General features: G+C 38.3%; 1 protein-coding gene across 4 annotated transcripts in view; it reads left to right on the forward strand.

Moving 5' to 3' along the window:
- The window catches only part of LOC109551192 (uncharacterized), a 99,995-nt gene that overhangs the window by 72,659 nt on the left and 7,178 nt on the right, over positions 1-20,158 (forward strand). For 3 of the 4 annotated variants that reach the window (XR_012330493.1, XR_012330492.1, XM_073801899.1), the window contains one exon: positions 7,608-7,877. Coding sequence is in view for 1 of the 4 variants with exons in the window: in XM_073801899.1 (XP_073658000.1) it covers positions 7,608-7,619 (12 nt within the window). In the remaining 3 variants the exon portion in view is untranslated. Of the gene's footprint in view, positions 1-7,607; positions 8,254-20,158 lie in introns of those variants that run through there. The other variant, XR_012330504.1, reaches the window with a different exon arrangement.

Consider the following 20,158-nt stretch of genomic DNA (forward strand, 5'->3'; position numbering starts at 1 on the left):
AATTTTACTTATAAAAATTGTGACCATTTTTTAACTCAAAAGAGGAGAACCTTAAAAATTAATTTAAAACACATTCTCAGTAGTCTAAGGTTCAGAGTAACTTGGCAGAGAAAATTGCTGAATGGTTAGATAACAATGCTGGTAGGCTTGGCTATTGTAACACTTTACATTTGAGTTTCTCTTCCTTGAAATTACAAGAACTATATGACTCAAGAGAAAGATTGATAATTAGGAATATTCTGCTTGCTTTTAATATAGCCTATTGAAGAACATTTTGATTACTTGGAGGTCATAGGAAGGAACCTTCATGACCTAACTTTTGAACAAGTAGTGTTGCAACACAAAGTTGTGACTTAAAATTAAAAAGGAAATTTGAAATGACCTTTCTTTTGGCATCTCAAGCCAGATATCTGTCAGTAAAATGAGTCACTTTTTAGTCAAATGGGTGGTCAGCAATATAATTTTTCACTGGGAAGCTGAAAGACACCATTGCCAAACAGAGCATCTGCAGTGTTCACATCTATATTTGAGCATCTTTCATTTTCCCAAGGGGTGAAGATGAGAAGAAGGAAGGCAGAGAAATGCACTTGCATAAAGCTTTTCAAGACGGATAGAACAGAGAGCATTCCCAGAGGCAGGTCAAGTTCAACCCAAGAACAACTCTCTCAGTCCTTTCACAACTAGTTAAAATACAAGACCAGTAGTAACTCAGCTCTCAAATCAGTGCTAAAATCAAGCAGAAGGTTGTTAATATTGATACGGTTAACATACATCAAGTAGGATTACTGAATTTTCTGAATCCAAAAGTTCTCCACCGTGTTGACATTTCCTTACTGAATTCCCAGAATTGTTTGGTTTCAAAGGCTGTTGGGCTCAAGACACATTTGTTTTTAAATAATCCTTCATAAAAAGTTCAGCTTTCAGTCTAATATGATTGAAACCCAGCTTGAGTGTGTTTTATAATGCACTGAAATGGAAAGACTATGGCATTGAATTATTCAAAACATGGCAGGTGAAGGAGTGATATGTGGGAAGGAGGTGATCAAACAAATCATTGAGACTTGATATGTCTTGTTATCTCATTTTATTTACCTTTTAGAACTCTTCCAAATATTAGACGAAAGAAATCAATATCAATTTTCACCTATTGCGTTCCACACTTCAATTATTAATGAATGTCAAATTTGACCACAGTTTTTTGTACCACCTGCTCTGCAATAATATTTCTGAGCCTTTATTAAAAATGTAAAATTGTCATTGAACTTCCAAACATGATTCTCCAGTGGCTAATTCAATTTGTTTTATTAATAAGCAAGTTCTGATGAGTAATACTAATTTAATATGCCTGCATGTAAGGTTAAACTGTAAATTATTCCTGCCGAAGGTGATGAGATATGACTGTGATGTGGTGGTAGGGCACTCACCTTCCTGAACGAACCCTGCGAGCGCACAGTTTTTGGGAGAAACCAGTACTTCATATAGTAGCAAATCTGATATTATTTTGCATGTCTCCTGTAGCAGTGGAATGCACACACACACACACAGACACACATGATCATGGTTGAAAAACATGCGCACCTTAGATGCTTACATTAATTTCTGAATATAGTTCTCCGGAAAGAAAAAGTTTTACTGATGATTTGTATTTTTATAATTTATTATTTTATGCATACTAAAACACTTCATGAAATCACTTACTGTTTTGTTGTCCATGGAATCCTTTCAATTTTGAGATGCTAAATACAAATGGAAATAATGATTATAGTCCTTGGCCATGAAAGACTAAGTTACAGAGAACCCGGTGACTGGATGTCAGACCTGCCACGGAATTATTCTCTGCTCCAGAGACCATTAGAATATCACTGTGTACCCACTTAAGGATAGAATGCTGCTATTGAGAAACTAGCTCTCTTTTATTTCTACTAAAAGGAGAGAACAGTAGGGGACCTTGACTGCATGAGTGTATGAGACTTTCTCTGTTTTGTACAATAAGCCAAAAACAATACATGAAATAGCCTCGGGTCTTTTGTCTTTTGTACCCAGCTCCTTCCTGAATTACTCCTGATCAATTACACTTAAATCGACAAGAGTTGCTTGAACATTTTGACAGTTATGTTCCCCATACCCTGATGCATTTTTAAAGGGTTACTGAGATAAAGCTATTTCAAAAAATACTGCCTCCAATTTTTTTCAGGGTGGCATCAGTGAAAAAGTAACTTAGAGGAAAAATACTCCACCTTGAGTTCGTGGCCTGTCACTCTAAGGCCAGGCAAGCATAAACCTTCATAGCAAAACCTAAGTTTGCTCCCAGTTGAGAATTTGGTTTCTATGGTTTTATATAGAAAGTATATGGAGACTTTAATTCCCTATAAGCCCTTTCCAAAGAGTGAATACAGTTCATCATTCGTAAGAGATGATGAAAATTACAATTTTGTTGAATAGGTGGAATATATATTATATATAATATATATATATTTATTTTTAATATATATATACAATATATAAAGTTACTATTCAGAGTCCTAAAACATGGATATTTCTTACTTACCAAGTATGAACAGTAACTTGATCTCTAAACACAATAAAGCACCTGGTCATAACAGAATCATAAAAAATATTTGATATCAGAATGAATTCACTGTTCAGGTGTAAAGAGGGAATAGCTTCAGTTTTCCTCTTTCTTGCACCCCATTATTGAATCCTGGACAGAGGGGATTTTCTTGATTTTAATCTAAAGGAGAAATGTTCACTTTTGTTAAGATGGAAATTGACAACCTCAGTAGGCAGAGGCACTGTTTTTATTTGGCTGAATTCATGTTTCTAGTGATAATTCAAGGTGTAATAGGGTTTTCTCTGCCACTCCAAAATCTGAAAATGATAAGCATCTCACCAGAGTTTCAGGAAGGCCCATTACCTATGCTGTGGAAAGGATATTCAAAATACCATGCTTCATCAATGTCTTCTCAGATTTATTAATCAATGGACAACTACTGAGTTAAGACAGTGTCTTATCCTTGCTTCAAAAAAATAAAAACAAAAAAACCCCACAAACACAAAAAAACTGTTAACGATGAAAACTTATTATGCCAGGCCTTAGTATGGCCTGACTTCGAAATTTAGTTTCAGAGGCTTTTGTGAATATACCAAGGAAAGAGGACCTAGGTGTATCTTATTGCCACAGGCCGCCAATAAATATTTGCTTCACGGATAAAAAAATAATATATAGTATAGGAGAGAGCCTGACAGATGCTTAACATTATTGAGTGATAGCAATGCCCAGACTCATCTGTGATCAAACACTATGAAAGTATCCTCCTAAGGATAAACTTATTACAAATAAGTGAAAATTCAATTATGGAGATACTTTCTGTTTCAGCTCTGATATGCAAATCGCTTGGAAGTTGTCACTGTATCTTGTCCTTACAAGAAAATGCGGTACAAAATGAAAATCAATGACTTTTCTCAGACGTGATTAATAAAACATGTAACTATGAAAGAATTTTAAAACTGTAATTATGTATGGGTATATATGTGTCTCTGAAAAATCTGGGTCAAAGAAAACTGAGGCTATCAGTATAAACTCATTTAACTTCTATCTCTTCTTACGTTTATTTCCTCCCAAACTTACCAGTATCCACCCAACTCGAAGGATACAAGTGATTTTTATAGACTGTGCAAGGTTTTTTTCTTATTCATATGTCCATGTTTCCCCAATTCTCTAAATTATTATCTACATCTTCAGGATCTCCTTTATCGGTTCCTTCATTTCAACATGTAAAATATAAGTCCTTCTCATTCTAAAAAATTCTTTTTTGCGAATTATTTTCTCTTTTCATCCAAACTCCTTGAGAGTAGCCTATTCCCACTGTCTTCACTAGCCTCGACTGGCCCCCACAGGCAGCCCTACACCCTCAATTTATTGCCATTTGGCTTTTTGTCCACCACTTCACTGAACTGCTCTAAGGTCACTGGGGACCTAACTGCCCAAATCCAATGGACACTCACATTCTCTGAAGGATGACACTGTCATCTACTTCCTCCTTCCTGAAACTCTATCACCTCTCTCCTTTCCAGAATTCCTTCTCTGCTTATTACTTAAACGTTGTCAGTACTCACAATTCTCTGAACTCTCATCCATGTTCATGATTTTAATGAGTGCTGATATGTGCTGATGACACTCAAATTTTTATCTTTCCATGTCTTCACGTGCATGTCCAGTTATCTACCAGTGTGTCTCCTGAATTCTACACGTGCTTTACAATTCAACATGTCCAGAACTAAAGTCTTTTTCCCAATTCAGTTCTTTATCCCCTATTTCCAAACTCAATGATACCACCACCCAACCTCAGTCACACAGATGGGGGTTCAGCCTCTGCCTCCTACTTCTTCCTTACTTCCCAAAATCAAGTCTTGCTTGTAATTTCCTAAATACAATTAGAACTTATTTCCTCTCTTCATCTATACCTTATTTCAGACCCCTTTCTTCTTGCTATTACCTGGTCTAGAAGTTACCAAATTGCTGTTTGGTGGAACCAGTTGTTAGACACTTCTGTTAAAAAAGGACACTAGAGTCAAATAGCTTTGAGGATGGCTGTATACCATATGCCTGCTGTGATGATCCAGAATGAACACTAGCCTACAGCAGCCCCGAGGATCTGTACAGTAAAGAAACCTGATTAACTTTACTTAAGCCAGGTTCTCCCTTCTGCCGGCCTATAAACCTTTCAGTAGGGACAGGTGAGGAGGTGGCAGCGTGAAAGTCCCTCTTGAAAATAAAAACACTGCTCCTCAGAAGAGTGGGGCATAATTGTCTCCAGGCTTCTTCAAATTCCTCATCCATACAGACGTCAGTGGTCTAAAATGCCACCTGAACGTGTCTTTTCCATTCTTAGCTGTTTTCTGAGGAAGCCAGCTCCATGCACATGGGTGGTTAAGACCCGCTCTCCTCCTCCTCGCGGCCTCCTTTAGGGGCACTTGCCACTGCCTGGTGACACTGCACTGATCCTCCAGAGCCTGTGCCTGTGGCTCTGTAACACATCCCTCGCACACTCACGGCTCTGGACTTCCGCTATCCTCTCTGCCTTGAGTGTCCTTTCCCTTCACCGGCTGACTCACCAGTTTTTCACAAGTCCTTTAAGACTTAGCTTAGGGACTGCCTCTTTGATGACTTTTCTTTGCCTCACAGCTCCCCCTCGTCTTCCACAAACACTGACCAAACGCCCTGAATATGCCCATCACAGCATGTCACGTGCAGGATGAGACATCTGCTGTGTGTCTTCCCCTCTCACCCCACTGCTAAAGGGCCAACGCTACATTTTGCTCATTGTTTCACTCCTCTAACACCCAATCCATGACTAATGAACTAACTAGTACTGTAGGAGCCCTCTTAGTAACAATCAGGCAGGAACTTCTAGAAGAAATCTGACACTCCAGCTGTTCTCTGCTCTCACCTTTCAGTCTGAATGAACTAAAGACTTATCTGTACATGTTTTACAGGGAGACATAATTCAATCCAGAGATGTGTCATCACATACTCTGCCGTTTAAAAATTCTGCTCACGATTGGGGAAGGAGTCAGGTGTGCTTTCTGACAGCCCCACTGTTTTGCACTTCTAGTGCTCACTGCCTTCTCGCTCGGTGCCTTCCTTACACCCTTCTTCTCTTAACAAGGAAACAGGATAACAAAGTAATTAAGAGCCTGGGTTCTGCCTATCTGTGAAACAGAAACATAACCAAGGACATAGAGAATAGATTGGTGGTTGCCAAGGGGGAGGGGGTGGGAGAGGGTTGGATTGGGAGTTTGGGATTAGCAGGTGCAAACTGGTGTATATACAGGATGGATAAACAAAAAGGTCCTACATGGGACTTCCCTGGTGGCACAGTGGTTAAGAATACACCTGCCAATGCAGGGGACACGGGTTCGAGCCCTGGTCCGGGAAGATCCCACATGCCAGAGAGCAACTAAGCCCGATGCCACAACTATTTAAGCCCATGCACCTAGAGCCAGTGCTCTGCAACAAGAAAAGCCACCACAGTGAGAAGCCTGCACACCGCAACTAGAGAAAGCCTGCGTGCAGCAACAAAGGCCCAACACAGCCAAAAAAAAAAAAAAAAAAAATACATTTATTTTAAAAAAAGTGGATGTATTTAAAAAAAACCAAAAAGGTCCTACTGTAGAGCACAGGGAACTATATATCCTGTGATAAACCGTAATGGAAAAGAATATGAAAAAGAATGTAGATAAATGTGTAACTGAGTCACTTTCCTGTACAGCAGTAATTAACACAACACTGTAATTCAACTATACGTCAATAAAAAATAAAATTTAAAAAAATTGCCATAAAAATAGTCACAGAAGGGGGACTTCCCTGGTGGTCCAGTGGTTAAGACTTCGCCTTCCAATGGAGGGGGTGAGGGTTCGATCCCTGGTGGGGGAGCTAAGATCCCACATGCCTTGTGGCCAAAAAACCACAATATAAAACAGAAGCAATGCTGTAACAAATGCAATAAACACTTTAAAAATGGTCGATATCAGAAAAAATCTTTAAAGAAAAAATTCACATAAATCAGAAACAAATGAAACATAATAAAGTCCATACATTTAAAAAAAAAAAAAGAGCATGGGTTCGGGTCACATCGCAGCTTTCCACTTACTTACAGCTGTGTAATTCTGGGCAACTCACATAATGTCTCCTCAGACTCCTCATCTATAGACGAGGATGGTAACAGTTCCCTACCTCAGAGCGTTGCTGTAATCCATAAACACGGTTAAGTGCCTTGGTAAATGTTTGAGGCTCTCTGGTTATTGTGAATTAAAATACCTCAATGGCTTCTGGCCATGTGATTTATAATAGTTTGACATTTAACCAAATGGTAAAACTATTCCATTTATTATTCCCATCTCTTTTTAACCCTTACCCTGCTTTGTTGTTTATATTTTCTCCCAACACAGAGTGCTCGTTCCAGGAGAATAAAGGCTTTATTTTGTTCACTGCTGAAAGCAATAGCACCCAGAAAAGTACTGTACATATGAAGCCCTCAGTAAACACTAGCTGAATGAATGGTGCAAAGTGTCACAAGGAAAAGTACACCAAAACTTTCATTATAATAAAAAAGTATAGATAAATCTTTCTCTAATGGCTTCCAGTCAAGTAACTGAAACCACCATATGCTATAATAAAAACATAAGTAATTTATTAAAATGTGAAGGCAAAAACATAATTTTAAAAGATTTAGACCTATGTTAGGCATGATAGAGTATGGATGCTTTCTTGAAATTCACAATCAGATCCAGGAGTATCACTTTCAGAATGTTCTAGTAGATTGAGTTTACTTTTAGTTGTCTTTGATGAAAGTCACTATTCTACTCTCTTTCTTAACAGAAATGTTTTTTTGAAGACTCACTTTTAATTGGTTTATTAACCAAACAATTATTTTGCCCAATTCCTTTGCTTTTCTGCTTTACAGGTGAGTCAGAGCAGGAATGCAGGTCCTTCCGAGGTTGTTTCCTAGCAGAGTATTTTTTGGTATATTCACCTGCTTTGCTCATTTTCTCTGAAGAAGACCTGCTATTTCTAGATAATTCCTCTTCTTTTCTTTGACTTCCAGTTCCAGAAATGACGTCTGCTGAAGGGCGAACATGTTCTAGCAATGAATCTTCAAAAGACTCCTGCCGCTGCTCTGTGACTGGGACCCCAGGTTGTCTTTGGAAGTTTCTAAGGCCTCCTGAGTAGACACTGGGATATGGAAGGAGTCAAGAGGCAAAGGAATCCTAGCGTCACCTGTAATTTTCTGTAACTGGACGGAAAAACAAAAGACAAGACAAAAATTCAGTGATGAACAGAGCCAACCATTAAAAAGTAGAGCTCAAAACTTCAATGTTACTCTGTGATCTTATTATTAACACAGTCAATATTCAGAAGATTTCAGAGCCAGTTTTTTTCTAATTATATCTTGCCAAGTGATTCGTAGCTTAACCTAGCTATATCCAAGACTATGTCCGCTACATTTTCAGACTTTGGTGATTGGGGTACTTATTACCCATTTCCTTTCCCTCACTAAAAATAAAACCCTATTCTGTAAGATAATTAATTTCTTTTCTATCCTCCAGGCACATGCAAACAGTATATAGTTTGTGACCAGACTGTGTTCTCAAGCTGTCAGTTCCCAAGACCAGTCTGAGATTGGCTGATGGGGGCTCCAAGCAAGGCTAGAGGAAAAGCTGACAGGTTTCCCCTCCCATTTCCATAACCAGGTGATTCACTATGATATGTTACCTATTAGCTATGTCTGGATTACTTATTTTAAAAATTATATCAGTATGTGTACCTTCATTGTAAGCTGACTGCATACAAATGGAAACCTAAGTAAAATATGAATAGAACAGACATTTATATAATTTAAAATCTGGAATATTTTCTCTAATAAGGATAGTTTGCTTTAACTCATAAATTTTCTAGAGAACTTCCAGTCTCCTTATTTACAACAATACAGTGTCATGAAATGGGCACACATTTACTAATCTCAGATTTGGAAAGGATTCCAGAGTCTTCTAGCTCCCGAGCATGTGAACTATTAGAGACTGATCATTATTGTTTTCCCCCTGACTTGGTCATTTCCTTTTTGCTAATCACTCTTAGAATCATTAAGTGCTGTTCTGTCCACTTACTTGGATATTTTGCATTTGTCCTGGGGCACCCTGTTTTGATTCTGATTTTTCTTCTTCAAGTCCCTTCTTTTCTTCTTTACGTGGACTACTAACAGTAGAATTCATCTGGGGACGACCTAGTAAATGAAAATCTGACTGATCTATACCAGCCATTGTGGCCAGCTGCCCAAGCCTGGACCAGAGGAGAAAAGGAGAAAAGACAAAGGTTATTATAATCACATAAGAGCAGTTTAGATTTCCCCAGACCTACAATCATGAAATACTTCTAAAATCTTAAAAGCCAACATCCTACTCCAGACTACAAGCCTCTCTCTCCCCCTATATCTCAGCCCTTTCCAGATTCATCCTCTAAGACACATCCCACTGTCTCACTAGCAGCTTCAACATGTACCATGCATGTCATCCACTGCCAGTCACACCTCTATTCCCACACTTCTTTACCACCTTTCCTCCAGTTTCCAAGAATGTGTTTGTTCCTTCCTTCCCAACACCAACACCAATTCATTCACTGACAAAACACCACTCCATCAACTATCAGTCTCCACTTCCCTCTTCCAGCAAAATTGCTCCCAGTTGAAAACCACGGACCTATATCTCCCCTGCAGATTAATAATAATTTTTATGTCTAAGGCAAAAATAACTTTAATTCAAACTTATCAAACAAGCAAAATAAGTGAAAGATAGGAAAATTCTTATGCATTCCCGAATATTTTCAATGAAAACTGCCTTCAATTTAGTCTTACAAAAAACTACACCTACTAATTACTCTATTTACAGGTTACTCTTTTATAATGAGCTCCCCACTCTACCAAAGCAGGCTTCCCTATTTGCATTTATTAACAAATTTAACTCCTTATTTTAAAAAGTCAACTATATTACCTATAATTACACTAAATATGGCCACGGAAGTGATGAAAATTGCTCCAGTTCCTCAGCAAACTACCATTATAGTCGCAAAGAGAAGAACGCCATGAAGAGAAATGAACTAACCCAGCAACTTTAAGGAGATCCAAGAAAGCATGGAACTTCTGAAAAGAATTCTCAATGCTGCCCAAAAACACCTGCATCATCCAGGATCATGCTTGTCAATGAGTGGGCATGAAGGGCTGCAGACAAACAGAAATTCATATTTCTTAAGTGGGCATTTTCATGTTCCAGCTATAAAAGAAGACTAAAAATGTCTGACATGATTTTTTCTCATTGTCATCAGAAGTAGTCTTGCCTATTTTCAAGGAACAAAACTAAAACACTCAAACTGTAATTAATTTGTAATTAACCTAATTCTCCACCAGTAAAGACAGAGACCGTATCACATAGTAACCAAAACCCACAGGCACCCAACAAAGTTTCCTATATAACACTTAGGTGGTATATAAATAAACCAAAGTTACCATTTTATTAATGATCTTTCACAAAATATCACATTTCTAACTAGTTCAATTCATAATGGAGCCTCATTCCACATTAGAAAATGACCTGCTTTAAGTTTCTCTTAAATTAGAAAATGAAATATAGAATCTGATTTGAATAAAACATATTACATCTCTGCTGAATGTTAAGGATTAACTTTAGTGAGCAAAATATCTAATGCTTACATTTAAAAGTCCTAAATCATACCCAACCCAATTTATTAAATGTACAATCACCAATATTTTCTTTGGCTTCTTGAAAATATTCCCCCCGTGCACTCTTCCCCTTCCGCTCATCATCTATGCACTTAAAACCCCCTGTAAGCTCAACTCTAGTATTTCTCAGAAAGGCCATTAATGTTCATGATGCCCCTTTTGCCTTACATGAGCAGGTGCTCAACATTTATTGAATGAGTGTCCGCCAATCCAATGGATGCACTTTCAAAAATTCCTCCCTACACTCACCCTGTGATAAATTATATTTGGATAGAACTTTTTAGATTATGCCCTGCTTTCATGCACATTCCCTAATGTAATTCTCATAGTATATATTTTTATCTTTCATTGCATTCTTAGAAGTTTTCCAATATCTTAAATTTATTTAAATGATTCACTTTCCTAATTCATTGCCAGGAGAGTCTCATCGTGTCTTTTATGTTACTGTATATACAGTATATGCACAAAAAGTGCCTTCTTGAATCAAAGAATCATAAACAGGAAATAAGCTAATGTCATATAAAAGCACGCGTGCGCACGCGCGCGCACACACACACACACACACACAAAACCAGATTTTCCCATTTTTAAAAACATGCTTTCTGGAATATAGATCATATGATCACTAAATACCAGTAAATGCAAAAGTCCATATGACACAACCAATTTGCAACATATTACAGTTTTAAAGCTTACAAATTATGTGTATATGGCTTAAAATCAAATCAAAATAAAACCAAAACACTCTCTAAAGCAGAATAAGAAATCTGTTTACCTCACTGACTCGTTTATCAGCCTTCAGTCTCATTACTCTTTCCTCCTTTAACTGCTTTAGGCATTCCTCCAGGTTATCCTAAACAAACAGAGTCAATATTATAACTAATTCATAGTATAATATCCCAAAGCCTTTCCAGCTATTGGTCTCATCAGGATTTAGGGGCAGAGCCAGAAGTGAACTCAGATTTTAGTCTGCTACTGGTAATATCATACCATGCTAGTGAAATGAATTATCAAAATCTATCAAATTAGCATAGGTAAGATTTATTTAAATTCCACTCTTTCCAACATAAATTTGTGGCAGCCCACCATAAAAGGCATATGCGTATAACATAGTAAGTCAGAAATAAGAAGTTAAGACCAAGAAAGAAAAATTCTATTTTTATTTGTGGGTCTCTTTATAGCAGGAAGTCCTATTAATGAACATGCTTAACATACCTGAATTACATAATTGCAGATTCAAAAGCATGTTTTTAAAAAGCAATCACTTTTAAAGCAATTTACAGTCAAGCACTGTTCCTGGAGTTCCCTGGGTATTAGATAATCTAATCATCAAAACCCTAAGAGGGGGCTTCCCTGCTGGCACAGTGGTTAAGAATCTGCCTGCCAGTGCAGGGGACACAGGTTCGAGCCCTAGTCCGGGAAGAACCCACATGCCACGGAGCAACTAAGCCCGTGTGCCACGACTACTGAGCCTACGCTCTAGAACCCATGTGCCACAACTACTGAAGCCTGTGTGCCTAGAGCCCGTGCTCCGCAATAAGAGAAGCCACCGCACCGCAACGAAGAGTAACCCCCTGCTCGACGCAACTGGAGAAATCCCGCCAGCAACAACGAAGACCCAACGCAGCCAAAAATAAATAAATAAAATAAAAAACCCTACGAGGAAAAAACAATCACTAACTCCATGTTATTTTACAGATGAGGGAAACAGAGGCAGAGAAGCAGAGTAAGTAGAGCAGCACAGCCAAGGTCACACCACTAAGCAGCAGAGCCACACTGTGGACTCAGGAAGCTGGGTGCCATTCCTGCTCACGGAGGTGGTAGTCTTCCCATTCACCAAGGTCACTGAAATAAAATGAACACTGATAAACTCCCTTAGGAGTTTCAGGAAATAAGACACTTCGGTCTGTGAAGTGGGGACACTGCTTGCATTAGGCAGAATTCTAACAGAGCCCCTAAGACTCCTGCTTACTGAAGTACACAAACCTTCCACTTATCCAATCAAACTCTAAATCTAGCTGTAGTGAAGGGATTTTGCAGACGGAATTAAGGTTCAAAATCAGTTGATTTTTTAAGATAGGGAGATTATTCTAGGTGGATATGGCCTGCTCAGGCACCCCATGAAAAGGACCTGAACTCTTCCCGAATTGAAGTACAAAAGGGACAAGAGGGAGACTCTCCATTGCTGGCTCTGAAGAAGTCAAATGCTGCAGCAGGGAAGGCAAGAGAGAGGCCTCTAGGAGCTGAGACTGTCCCCCGACTGACAGCCAGCAAGGAAATGGGGACCTCTGTCCTGCAACTGCAGAATCTGAATTATGCCAACAAGCCGAAGAAGCCTGGAGGCATTCTTTCCCAGAGCCTCTGGATGCTAACACAGCCAGACTGACATCTTGATTTCAGCTCTGTGACCCACACAAACTATGGTGAACATCCAACGTTTGGGGCTCAATGTCTTACACTTAAATTTCACGTGCTTTAACACTCTCAGGAGGGAACTCACATGTTCCCGTGTGTATCTGAGCAGGAAACCCAGTCACGCTGTGCCTGGACTTCTGACCTACAGAACTGTTAGCTAGTTAAACAGGTATTGTTTTCAGTCAGTAAGAGTGTAGTAAAAGAATTAATATTCTACTCAACTTCCAGGTTTGTGAACAAAATAAACGATTTTCATTGTTTTAGGCCACTGTTTCAGGGTGGTTTCCTATGCAGCGATAAACAATCAGAATACCTACACTTATGAAAACAGTACGGTATATTTATACATTTTAGCTGCTTTGAACAATCACTTAAAGAATGAGGAACTCTATTATATGCCATCATTGGGAGAGGAGCTGGTATCACTTTCTGGAGAGTAGCTTTTGGTACCTAACAACACTCCTACATCAAGGGTTTACCCTAAGGAAATCAAAGATGTGGGCAAAGATTTATCTACCAACATGATGTCATAAGATTGTTTATAACCAAACGCTAGAAGAAAGCTAAGAGCCTCCAAATTGGGATTGGTTTAAACAAAAACAGCTCACCGTCTGAAGGAATGCGCTATGAAGCCACTAAGAAAAGAATGACACCAGGTCTCAACCAGAGTTAATGAATGGGCTTCAGGAGTTCTACATTCAAAATACATCTGTGCGTTTTTCCTGGGAGATGATGCATAAGCTTAATCAAATTCTCTGATGTAGAAGAGTATTTAGTGACAAGACAAAATATTTTTGATACTTCTTTAAGACAAAAGAGCAGATTAGGTGTGTGTACATGCAGAGGTGGCTTTTATTTCCTTCAATGAGTTGTTCATTTTTTCAAAAATTTGCTCAATGAACATATATTTTTATATTCAGATCATGTTTAAAAAACTGACAGTCTAAGAACTTCAAATTCTTTAATGTTTCATTACTAAAGCCAGCCAAGTTTTCAATGGGGAAAAAGGGGAAAAAATGGAAAAATTCCTCTACTTTCAATATAATGGTTTAATAAATCTTCTAAAACCAATTTCAAAGAAATTCTAAACAAATAAGCAAACAAACCAACCCTCACCACAGTCAGAGGAAAGTAGAGTAAAACTTCCTGACAGGTTCAAAATAGCACATCAAAGTGCAATTACTTGGAATAGTTTCTCCCTCTAGTGGAGAGAATTAGAATAGTGTTAAATTTTTGTGAAAAAGTGTGTCCTCCTACTACAAAGTATTAATAATTCATATCCCTTACATGGAAATATGGAACCAAAAAAATTAGAAAGTAAAATTACTTGATATTCTATTACTTAAGTAAGACTAATGATAAGGCTTTGGAATAATTTCCCTTCCTATCATCTGCTCTCCCTTCCTCCCTTCTGTACACTGGTTAGGGTGATTTTTCTGGGACAAAGCTCCCATCATATTGGATATCAAAGTTTATGTTCACCTTTCCTCCATTTAACATTGAAATCAATAATTTCTCATATAATCAGGGGATTCATAACCTTGATTTTTTTTTTTGTGGGCAACAAAATATTCCACTGAGTGGGTTTACTGGTTAACCATTTTACACATTTAAATTCTTTCCAACTTTTCAATATTATAAGACAAAATAACCGTTTTTATGCATAAAGGCTTTTTTCTGTATTGAGAATAACATTCTTGCAATAAATCCATAAAAATGAGTTTGAGGTCAAAGCAAATGAACATTTTTAAGGCTCTGAGGTACCTGTCTCCAAACTTCTTTCCAAAAGATTTCTGAGATTTTACACTGCCATCAGCGATGTATCACTTGGTATATAACCTCTACTGTAACTGTTGGCTTCCTTCCTCACTTAGAGTGCAAGTTATTTGAAGATAGGGGGTGTATTTTATTAAGTGCTTATCCCCAGCACCTGTGCCAGCACAATAGATGGTCAATAAATAATTGCTTAATAAGGAAAATCCCTGCCAATACAAGATGTAGGTGTGTGAAAGACAGACTGTGTGTTTTTCTCTAACTGGATAGATGAAAACTTGTCATCTTCTTTAATGTGCAATTTTTTGGCTTATAATTAGTAATTAAATTTCTCTTTTAGAGTGTATTGTAAAAATTCAGACTCTGAGGCAAATGGGCCTGGCACTACCCATTAGCTATATAACCCTGGACAAGTTCTATAACTCTAGGCCTCAACTTCCTCATCTATAAAATGGAGATAAGCTCCCACATCACAGAGCTCTTGTGAGGATTACATGAGTTAAAACACATATAAAATTAGAAGAGTGCTTGGTACACAGCATATGTCCAATTAAGGCTGAATGAATAACATGTGGACGCAAACAGTAGTGAAGGGCTTAAAATGAAATGGTCTCATCCCACTCCCACATCCAGCAGTCAAGAAGCGACCGATTCTTTACTCAGGTTTTTAATTGTAAAATACGATATGTGTACTGAGAAGTGCAGAGGACAAAACTCTCAATGTGACAAATAAAAAGAGAATACTTACATAACCACTACTGGAATCTGAAAGTATTGATACTTGTCAGCATCTCAAACCCGCCCCCCATATCCTTTTCTCATCACAATCTCCTTCCCTCTTCCCAGTTAAACACCATCCTCATTTCTTGACAATCCTTTCCCTTAACCTGCATGCATCCCTAACAAAAGAGTTTAGTTTTGTCAACATCTAACTTTATGTAGAGGATCATAGTATATGAAGTCTTTTCTTATTTCTTTCACTCAACATTGGTTTAAAAAATTCATCCACATTGCAGCCTGTAGCTCTAGTTCATTCAATTTTATTGCTTGATAGTTTTCCCACTGTATGAATATGCATAATTTATTAAATTTTCGACTCTTAATGGATAGTTTGTTTTCAGTTTGTGCTAATGCAAATCATGGACAGGAATCCTGCTGTACCGGCTATTCTGGTGCATTTACACAGGGCAGGGGTGAGGGCTGCTGGCTCACAGGCTATTTATATACCTTCAGTTGATGGAGAGTGCTAAATGCTTTCCAAAGTGGTTGTGTCGATTTATACTCCAGTATGAACAGGGTAGAAGATTCCCATAGTACTCCAGGTCTACAATACCTGATAGTACCACACTTTATTTATGTATTTGTCAAACTGATTAGCATCTGGTTTCATTGGTTTTGACTCACTTTTCTCTTATTACTTAATGAAGTCGTACACTTTTCTGTGTTTACTGGCTGTTTGGATTTCCTTTTGTATGAGGTTTACGTCAACTATTGTTATTTTTTTATTATTTTTTTATCTTTGGCTGTGTTGGTCCTTGTTGCTGCGTGCAGGCTTTCTCTAGTTTCAGTGAGCAGGGGCTACTCTTCATTGCAGTGGCTTCTCTTGTCGTGGAGCACAGGATCTAGGAGCGTGGGCTTCAGTAGTTGTGGCACGTGGGCTCAGTAGTTGTGTTGCAGGCTCTAGAGCACAGGCTCCGTAGTTGTGCAGCACGGGCTTCGTTGCTCCGCGGCATGTGGGATCTTCCTGGACCAGGGCTCGAACCCGTGTCCCCTGACTTGGCAGGCAGATTGTTAACCACTGCGCCACCAGGGAGGTCCAACTATTGTTATTTTGAATTCTTCCCCATTTACAAGTAATACTCTTACATGACTATTTTCTGACTAAATTTGAGACATTATCTGTTCACTTTCTATTTTACTAAGTAAGGGTTTATTTCCTTTACACTCTTCCTATGTCCACACTGCTCAGTAAAGTTATGTCATCATGAGTTATTCCACTGCTCATGATCTCTTTGACTTGTAGTGATATACTTAAAAACCTACATTGTTGATCAACTATAACCTCTCTCAACGTCACGCTTTCTAAAATGAGGACATTCATACCATCTTCCCTTTTTTCTACCTCCTGTCTACCTTTCAAACCTAGCTTTTACGTTGTCAAAGTTGAAATTTATATTCTGTTCTATGTGCAGTTAAGTCTTCTGTTATTTGAGAGTCAGTAGGGAGTAAGGTTTAATAGAACAGGCGGAGAGCCTAAACTCAAAGCCTCGATCCAACCCTAAATTAGGTACAGCCTCGGCAAGTTCCTTCCCTGTCTTAGCTTCCTTTTCTCAGAAGTGGGAAAGGGGCTTCCCTGGTGGCCCAGTGGTTGAGAGTCCGCCTGCTGATGCAGGGGACACGGGTTCGTGCCCCGGTCCAGGAAGATCCTACTTGCCGCGGAGCGGCTGGGCCCGTGAGCCATGGCCGCTGAGCCTGTGCGTTCGGAGCCTGTTCTCCGCAAAGGGAGAGGCCACAACAGTGAGAGGCCCGCGTACCAAAAAAAAAAGTGGTAATGATATTAGCACCAACCTCATAAGGCTATTCAGAGGATTAAATGAGTTAATATATGCTAAAGCACTTAAAGCCTAATATATACAATACTAAGTATATACTAGTACACAATACATTTCAGTACATACCAAGTTAATACAAATACATACTAAATATAGTTTAGGTTAGTTATTTGTTATTACATGCAAGTTGACAATAAAAGCTGCAAACCAAGACAGTATTGCCATTATTACAATTAAATTAATATTGCCCACTGCAGATGTACTGTCTCTGTGTATAGACTACACCTCGTTCCATACTGTGTCAGTGTCACTGCCCTTGTGCCGGGTGACCACATACCCCAAACCGCCTTGGGCTGTTCCAGTTTATACCTGTTGTCCTGATGTTACAGCATTAGAGCGCCTCCTTACACTACTGAAGTGTTCTGGTGTGGACAACAAATTACATAGGTGGTCATTAGCCCCGTGTGTCGCTGAAAAGGGGGACATCTATAGTGTCAAGTTTAAGTGGATTCTTCTCTTCCTCACCAATGGTAGGTTAAAAATCAACCATAGCTTAGTTTGCTTCATGTTTATGTCCGTATAGCCTTTTATCCTCTGGAGTTCAAGTTCCTTCTCCTCTTCCTCTCCCTCCTCCCTTCCAACAGTGCCGAATACCTAGTAAGTACAATATGCCTCAAGGTGTTTCTAAGCTCTCAATCACACAATCAATAGAAGCCTCTCCAATCTAGACTAGTTGCTCTCTGCACTGAATCGCCTATTACCTTCCTTCTTGGCTTATTGCCTCATTTTGCTGGATTATTTCTATAAATAGCTTAAGGTGTAGCACAGGACGTCAATTTTTCAAATTTCTTTGTGTACAAAATATCTTCTTCAGCCTCCACTTATGACTGATAGTTTGGCTGGATACAAACCCCTAGGGTGAAAATTATGTGCCTGAAAAACTTTGGAGGTTTCTTTCTAATGCCTTCCAGGATCCATGGTGCTGATGACAAGTATGATAAAGTCAGATTTTAACTTTTTGTTTTAGGTGACCAGTACTTTTTTCTCTGGAATGGATGTATCCTGTCAGTATTTTATTCTATGTTAATTTATTTTTTCAGTATTTTAAAGTTTCATAATGAAGGGTGCCTAGGTGCGAGTCTATTCTTGTTCATCTTGCTCAAAACGTGAGTAACTATTTTCAATCAGAGGCCTGATGTCTACTTTCAGCTGTGGGGAATTTTCTTGCCCCTGACAGCTTCCCTCCATTTTTTTTCTGGGTCTGGAGTTTCTAATAGTAACATGTTGCATCTCCCAGATGCAGCCTCTCTAACATATTGCTATCACGTTTTCCATTGTGTCTTTCTTTTTTATATAATGAGAAATTTTTAAAATTCCTCCTGAATTTATTTCAGCAACCATATTTTCATTTCCAAGAGACCTCTCTTGCTTTCTGACCATTCTCTTTTTAATTAACACCCTAGTCTTATTTTATAGTTGCTAGCTCTTTTTAAACCTCTCTCAGGATACTAATTAGGGTTTTTTCTTAAATTATTTTGTTCCCTAAATTGTCCCTGGTCCTACCAGGATATGTTTTCACTCTTTTTCCCCCTCTCATGTTGTAAGCTTTACTCAACTATCAGGCAAATGACAGTTATTTTCTATTTAAGAATGAGCGCAGAAAGCTCCCTGAAGTCAACGACTGATTGGTTTCTTATGCAGGAAAAAGCGGGGAGTAACTGTAATAGGATCCCCCCCAAACACAATTTTCTAGGATGTAAAAACTCACACTAGCTGCCCTAGTTCTCCCCAGTTTCATTGTTTTCAAAATGAAAGCATCTCATTTCAGGAGCGTGAGGGCGGGGCTGGGAGTCCGTTCCTCCAAACACAACCCTTCAATGAGCTCCCCTATTTCAGTCACACTTTTAACTAACTCCACCCTCTCTCCTACATGCGCATCTGAGCATGGGGCTACTTCTGCAGGTGGGGTCAGAATCCTCCTCAGTTGCAGGTGGTCCCTGTGCATATTCTAGATGATGCTTTTCCTCTGTTCTACTGCTTCGGTTTCACACTCTTCCACTTGTCTTCTGTCTTTCAAAACTATGTTGAAATCTCTTGATTGTTGTGGGCTTATATAATTAAACACTTTGATACCATCCTTGTAGTGTCTTGTCAAAACGGAGAAGAGCTGAAAGGGTTCTCAGTGCATTCTGAATCTGCTATTCTGTGGTCCCAGTGTGTAAACTTCTTGGTCTTCCCCAGTGTCTATCATTGCTATTAGAAATACAATCTCCTGGTCTACTCGTGAAGGAAATGAATACAACACATCTAAAATGACAAGGAATGCGGGTTAGATGCTCTAGGGTCTTGTCGTACTCTGCCATTTACTAATAAACCACTTACGTGCTACAAATTGTAGGTGCTCATTTATAAAATGAAAGGGGGTAACTCTACATGAAATATAGATTTCTCCTACTCTAACATTTCATAATTTTCTAAGTTTTTTTCTTAAAATTTCTCTATATTAATTTTAATTAAAAAAATTAAAATCTGACTTTCTCTTTTGAAAATCAAAGAGTTAATTCCCATAGTCCTATAATAATGGGATAATTAGTTCTGAAACCGGTCAAGTTTCATGTTTCATATGAAAAGAAAATCATATTAAATAATTTTTAAAAATTAAACATGGACTTTGTAGCACAAAGACAAGGTCCCCCCCAAATGGTGTTCCTTTATTAACTAGAAATGTTCAGCTCTGTATTAAAGTTGAAATAAAATAAATGTATTATTTTTTAGGTGCAAAAATTTCTTATGAAAATCAATTTTTCTTTTCTGTCCATAGAAACAAAAGTATGCAATGACATTAGAGGTCAGGTTTATTTGGTAATAGAATGTAGCTTCTTGATATTTTTTATTTGAGGAAAGGAGAATATCAACATCAAAACTTTTTTCAACTTTACTTTTATTTAAAATGAGGCCCTATTTTCCTCTTATAAAAAGACAGTTCAACTAGAATTGTCAATTTTCTCATCTGTAAAACAAGAGCTCTGAATCAGCTGACTACATTCATTCAGAACTCAATTTCCTTATCTTATGATCACTAAGGTTCTCCCTAAATCTAATATACTAAGGTACTAAAGAAAGGAA

The sequence above is a fragment of the Tursiops truncatus genome, chromosome 1 (genome assembly GCF_011762595.2).
Source record: "Tursiops truncatus isolate mTurTru1 chromosome 1, mTurTru1.mat.Y, whole genome shotgun sequence".
Classification (NCBI taxonomy): domain Eukaryota; kingdom Metazoa; phylum Chordata; class Mammalia; order Artiodactyla; family Delphinidae; genus Tursiops; species Tursiops truncatus.